General features: G+C 40.9%; 1 protein-coding gene across 1 annotated transcript in view; it reads right to left on the bottom strand.

Annotated features, from left to right (window-relative positions):
• Window positions 1–7081, bottom strand: part of Brms1l (BRMS1 like transcriptional repressor) — a 33703-nt gene that overhangs the window by 23922 nt on the left and 2700 nt on the right. Inside the window, exons 2-4 of the mRNA XM_021179001.2 lie at window positions 4809–4899; window positions 1643–1770; window positions 799–878 (exon numbers count right to left, since the gene is read on the bottom strand). Of these exons, the coding sequence (XP_021034660.1) occupies window positions 799–878; window positions 1643–1770; window positions 4809–4899 (299 nt within the window). The remainder of the gene's footprint in view (window positions 1–798; window positions 879–1642; window positions 1771–4808; window positions 4900–7081) is intronic.

Here is a 7081-nt window from a genome sequence, read left to right as displayed (position 1 = left end):
GAAAGAGGGAAAGAGGGAAAGAGGGAAAGAGGGAAAGAAGAGAAAGAAAGATATCCATTGCTTTTATACCTATTCAAATATGTATAAAACATTCAGGCAAAACACACATACACATAAAATAATAAAATATTTTTTTAATCAAAATTAGGGGCCATTCTAGAACTTGTCCCCTTACTTAGCCCTGTCTCAGCCTTTTAAGCTATCTAAATCTTACAAAAAGTTATTTGTACAATTAGCATGAAGTTCTTAGACAAGATTCAAGATAAACACAACGTAAAGAAGCCACACTTATATTTCCTTCACATAGAAAATACTGCCTTAAAATGTAGAAGCCAGTCCAGACAGTCAGAACTTAACTCTATAGCCCGATGTTGTAGCTGCACCATTTTAGCCTAAAGTTCTATGTGGTGTGGTTACACTATAATCTCAGTTGTCTGATGGCATGGCCACTCTCTAGCTCTAAGGAGACAGTCACAGTCAACGGCTGCAGCTCAGACTGGGTGCCGCACTTGCCTGCTGCCAATCATACACAGGACTCGAGAATCAGTTCCTAGCACCATAAATGTAAATAGATTTTTAAAAAGTAACAGTTGCAAATCTTCTGAAATTATCACACTTTCTTGTGTTCCTTTGAGTCCTGTTTCCAGTACAGCTACCAGTAGAACTGCACTTTAAATTCATCCAAGATGTGAGCTAAAGTATTACTGAATTTTGCATTGCTTATTTTATTTACTTTTTAAGCCACTCTATTCAGAAAAGACTTGAAGAGATACAATTAGTTAAACAGAATGACAGTACCTCACAATGCTGGCGAGAAGCCTGGATTTCACATTCGTACTTGTTCTTCACAGACTCTAAGCAGAGTTCTCTATAGATTCCTGAAACCAAGCACAATCATTCTGTGGTTATACTGGCAACAGTCAGTCATCACAACTTCCCTACAGTCTGCCGACACCATAGTTTATAAGATGACTCAATAAGAAAGTCACAAATGATTCTTACTCTATCCTAAAATAATATAAAATAAAAAAGAACCAAAACATGTATCAAAGAAGAAAAAATTAAGAGTTCATAAGCTAAGAAGCCATGGCTACTTTTTGATCTACCTCATACTCCCAAGAGTCCTCCTAAATGTTCACTTGAGAACGAGCAAAATAAACAGCACAATCCTTTTCTCAGATTTCTAACAGAAAGGGAGACAGACAGAAATAACTCTTGGCTTCATCATTCACACATAATAGAAGCAAGAAGTGGATACTTTAGTCAGTCAAAATCACTGTATCCAAACTATTCTCTTCAGAGTCCAAAGCTTTGCAAGGAGCACTAACTATGTAAACTCACAGAACGAGAGAGATCACATTGAGAGTGCTCCCGAGAGGCAGGTGCCCAAGTGCATCTTACAGGGAACAAGGTAGCATAGGGAGTGCACCCATATACATGTGCCGCACAGACTTGGAGAGCAGTTACCTCTAGATGTGTAGACTCAACGCCAAGCCACAGGCAGCCTAGGGATGTAAGCCGATGTCTGTTATGTCATGGCAGGTGGCAGCAACCTGGGCCTATGCCATGTATAACATATTCACCCATACAATGCCACAGAATCAAAGTGTCACAAAGGACACAAAATGTCATCCACGCTCACCTGCTACCTTTGTGCGAATCTGCATGTTTTCTTGTAAGGTGGCCAGTGGTTCCAAATACTCTGGTGCTTTTCCAGCTATGACTTCTTGGAGTTTTGCATCCACCTGACTCAACCGCTCTTTATAAAGTCTCAACAAAGCAAAAATAAAGACGTCAATTAAAACTTTCCAACACAGTCAAGCAACATGCCACTCCTGTGCATCACTGCTTCCTAACAGAGCTCATGTTCCGATAAACTAACAGATGGATTCTTGCCCTGACTGCAGTCAGAAAACTCACTTATGTACATCATACTATTAAACAGATACCAGTCCAGGGTTTGTTAGTTATTTTAACTGGCATCACTCTTTAGTCACAGCAAAAAAATGCAATGAAAATTCAGACCCAGTGGCCTTCGTCTGTTGTCTTAAGCTACTTGGGCAGAGGGGAGGGAGGCAAGAAGATGGAGTGGACACAACAAGAACAATCTGAAGAAAATAAAAGTGAAAAAAAAAGAACTTGAAATGACTACTTTGGCACTACCAACTTTTATTTAATTGAACAATAATAAATCAATTCTAAAAGAAAAAGTTATTTAAATATTAGCTTAAAAGAAACAAGAAAATCACTTCAAATAATTTGGTTGTTCACCATCTTACCTGAAAAGACACAGTACCATATTTAACCTGTTTAATTTTTACTTGTTTGTTGTTTCCGGTATTTTGAGACAGGTCTCACTATATTATCCAATCTAGTCTAAAACTCACTATGTAGTCCAGGTTAGTCTCCGACTCACGAAGGTCCTGCCTCAGCCTCCTGAGTGCTAAGATTACAAGTGAGAATAACCACCTTTAACTCCAGCTCCAGGAAGTCCAACTTCCGACCTCTATGGGCACCTGCACTCTTGTGTGTACACACTCATCCCCAGTCAAACACCCGCTCATACATAGACATAATTTAAAATTATTTAAAAACATAAAAAACACAAATCTGCTACCTATTTGCCAGAATGATACTGGATGAACTAACTCTCAATGTTGCCCAAATGAACTCAAACTAGTTTTAAAGTTAGCAATAGGGCTGGAGAGATGGCACAGTGGTGAAGAGCACTGACTGCTCTTCCAGAGGTCCTGAGTTCAATTCCCAGCAGCCACATGGTGGCTCACAACCATCTGTAATGAGAGATCTGATGCCCTCTTCTGTTGTGCCTGAAGACAGTGACAGTGTACTCACATACATGAAATAAATAAATCTTTTTAAAAAAAATTATCAATAGAAATCTTTTTTCTTTTCTTTTTTTTTTTTTAAGGGTCTTGCTCTGTGGTCTAGGTTGACCTGGAATAGCAAACTCTTCTGCTTCTGCCTCTCAAGGGATGAAATTACAAACATGACACCAAATATGCTACAATAATGTAAACCTGTAGAATAAAAGAAAAGTTTCAAAGTCAAAGTTATAAACTTTATATTTTTAATGTTGTACTAGCAGAAATAATACTCATATGTTCATCTCTAACACCAATGAAAGTTTAGAGGAGCAGCAGCATAAACAGGATTAATATGGTAAACAAATCTGTCCTTCTTGCCTGCTAATTCTACTAAATCTATTCTATCTCCTCTCAAACCTTGGAGGCCTTCAATGAGCATGATGGTGGGCACTTGCAATCCCAGAACTCAAGAAGCGGAGGCAGTAGAATGTCACCTTTGAGATATAGCAAGATCCAATCTCGAGGTATTTTGGTCAGGAATTCTACTACTGTGATAAAACACCATGACCCAAAGCAACTTGAGGAAAGGGTTTAATTCTTCTTATAGCTTGTAAAGCATCATCCAGGGAAGTCAGGGCAAGAACTCAAGGACTCAGTCTAGAGACAGGCACCGACGCAGAGATCATAGAGATGGCCCATCCACAGAGAGCACTGGCTGCTCTTCACTTCATTCCCAGCACTCACATGGCAGCTCACAGTATGTGTGATTTCAGTCCCAGGGGATCCAATGCCCTCTGTTGGCCTCACATGTATGTGATGTAGATATATACATGCATGTAAAATCACACACACCAGCTGGGTGTGGTGGTGCAAGCCTTTAATCCCAGCACTTGGGAGGCAGAGGCAGGCGGATTTCTGAGTTCGAGGCCAGCCTGGTCTACAGAGTGAGTTCCAGGACACCCAGGGCTACACAGAGAAACCCTGTCTCGAAAACACACACACACACACAGAGAACAGCTTTTAAAAATGTACTCAAAAGGAAAAGATGATTGCGAGCCATGGTCTTCCACACTCGCACAATCCCTCCAGAGAAAAGTGCCTCTAAGTGGAACGCACATCTAACACCACAGCAAAAGGCCCGACTTCACTTACCACTGTTTGATAAAATATGGGAAAGAATAAACTTCTCTGAGCAGCAGTTTCTTCACAAGTAAAATGGAAGACTACCATCCAGCCCACAGGGCTGCTGTTACAGGAGTAGATTAAGTAGCACACGTGAAAGCGGTCAATAAACACCGTGGCTGTTACAGGAGTAGATTAAGTACCACATGTGAAAGCGGTCAATACACACCATGCAATGTTAAGACAGAAGATCAAGTTACCAGATAGGAAATTGGAGGGCAATACTTTTATTTTATTCTCAAAGTTTAAGAGACAGTATCTCAGCTGGGCCTGGTGGCACAGAGCTATAAACCCAGATACACTGGAGGCTAGGGTGGAAGGATCACAAGCTCAAGGCACCCGAGCTACAAGGTGAGTTCACGGTCAGCCAGCCTGGGCAACTTAGCAAGACCCTGTCTCGAGAGGGATCTGGGGATTGCTCAGTGGCAGAGCACTGTCTTATCAGGTACAATGCCCTAGGTTCCATCTCTAGTACCAGAGGGGGAAATCTTTAGCCAACTGCTTAACAAGGGAATGAATAACACACACAGAAGCAAGTGTGCAGCGATGGAAACACTTGAATCAGCAGCGTGCCCATGCAAGTCATCTACTCCATCCACCCCCAAAACCTCACTTGCCTCAAAACCCTGTAGCTAATGAGGTCTCTAGCGGGTAAACAATAACTGAAGCCTCCTGACCAGATCAGCCAGTTCCCATACAACACAAAAGGGAGCACAGCAGAAACGCTGTCATTGCTCTTGTGCGGGTAAAACTGCTGCCACTGAGATTCAGTGACGAGGGCCGTCTGAAGTTAGCACTTACTGATCTTTGAGGTCTGTAAACTGCTTCTCCAGGTTGGACATCTCATCTAAACACTCCATCCTTCTCCTCTCACAATCTTCATCATCCATTTCTGTTAATACAAAAAAAAAAAAAAGGGAAATATCAAAGATAAAACTTCAGGGCAGGCCTGGAGGCACACACTTGGGATTCCAGCCCTTGGGAGGCACAGGCAGGATTAGGAGTCTAAGACTAGCTATGACTATTCGCCACTTAGCATGTTTGAGGCCAGCCTGGGATACACAAGACCCTATCTCAAAAAATAAAAACAAACAAAAAAGATAAAACTGTTTCAAAAAATTCTGATGTTAGTCCAGACAGAAAAAAAAAAGTTGTAATATGAAACTGGACATCCAAGGTCCAGTTTAAAAGAAATTAAACAATTTTTATCCAAAATAATTACCACCATAGAATTAATGTAATGTCAAATTAGTTAAAACTCCGAGTCTCTAGAGCATCTAGTGTTTACCCATTTTTCAATCTTCTTAAAAGCTATGAAGTAATGAAGTCAATGAAGTAATTAACTCATTTTTGACTTTACACTAATTCTTGAGAACTTAGCACCAAAAATGACTACGTTCATAAAACGTCAATATTATTCAAAAATAAAAACCACACTTGGAATTCTCTTCACAATTTTAACATGGCAGCTGTGGTGGTAAATGACTCTAATTCCAACACTAGAGAATTAGAGGCAGGAAAAATGATGAGGGTTCAAACCTAGCCTGGGCTTAAGAAAAAAAAAAAAAAACAAACTAGAGCTGAAAAGATGTCTCATTAGTTAAGAGTGAATACTGCTCTTGTGGAGGACCCAAATTCAGTTCTCAGAATCCACGTCATGGTTACAGGTAACTCCAGTCCCAGGGATTCGGATGCCTCATTCTGGCCTCCAAACACACCATACACTTGAATGATGATGGAGGAGGAGGAGCCACATGGCTGATTACCCCATCACATAAAAAAGCAACTAACGAACAGCTAGGCTGCATGGTGGCACTCGCCTTTAGTTGCAGCACTTGAGAGACAGAGACAGGCAGATCTGAGTTGGAGGCAAGATTGGTCTACATAGGCCAGCCAAGGCCACACAGTGAAACCTTGTCTCAACAACAACACAAAGCCAACTAGTCCCATTACGTTTCTCTTTCGGAACCTTGGACTGCCACTCACCCTGCTGTCGTTCCCTCGGCAGACTACTGTCAATGAGAAGGAGCAGATGAGGAAAAAGATAAATGAACTCTTAAAACAGCAACTACTAATTACCAGGTCTGTCCTATTTTTACATCTTCTGTTTTTATATCATATATATGCCAGACATCAAAATAACCGAGGCACAAACTGAGCTACATCTTAATCTTCATGAATTAAAGGTCAAACTATAGCCAGGTGGTGTCGGCGGCAGTAGCAGCAGTAGTCTTTAATCCCAGCAGAGGCAGGTGAATCTCAAGTTCAAGGCCATCCTGGTCTACAGAACAAGACCAACCAGGAGAGTCAGGGCTAAACAGAGAAACAGTCTCGAGAGAGAAAAAAACAAACAAGCAAAACTATGAGAGTTACAGCATGCAGTTATTTTCATATAGCAAGGAAGTAGATAAGTAGATGGTTATAATTCTCTAAAACAAATTTAAAATATTTATGCCTCTTAAGAGCTCACTCTGTAGCTCTTTAAAACAGTCCCTCAACTGGAGATATTACCCAGGGGCAGAGAACATGTCCAAGCTGTTTATGGCCCAGGGTTTGACAGGGAGCAGGAGAGACAAGACAGGGACATGACACATGTTCATGCACACACACCAACACACACACACAGCACACACACAACACTGGGTTCTTCAATTTTTTTTTATCTTCCAAAATCTGTATTAAGTTTCTGTGCCCGAAGGATCTGTTCAGTACCAAGGTTTGAGAGAAGAAAAATGGGTCGTGCAATACGCAAGCTGAGGTAGAATAAAAATAATCATAGGAAGAGTAAAACTGCGAAATGCATTTAAATGATTTACTTGCACTTTAAAAATTGACTTTTAGTTCAAATTACTATTATGATCTATTGTTATTATTTTCTAGGCTGAGGTTTTGGTTTTTTTTTTAACATGTTAAAAATCACAACAGCCGGGCGTGGTGGCGCACGCCTTTAATCCCAGCCCTTGGGAGGCAGAGGCAGGCGAATTTCTGAGTTCAAGGCCAGCCTGGTCTACAGAGTGAGTTCCAGGACAGCCAGGGCTATACAGAGAAACCCTGTCTTGAAAAACCAAAAAAAA

This window comes from Mus caroli, chromosome 12 (genome assembly GCF_900094665.2).
Source record: "Mus caroli chromosome 12, CAROLI_EIJ_v1.1, whole genome shotgun sequence".
Classification (NCBI taxonomy): Eukaryota; Metazoa; Chordata; class Mammalia; order Rodentia; family Muridae; genus Mus; species Mus caroli.
This window is presented reverse-complemented; position numbering and strand designations above follow the sequence as displayed.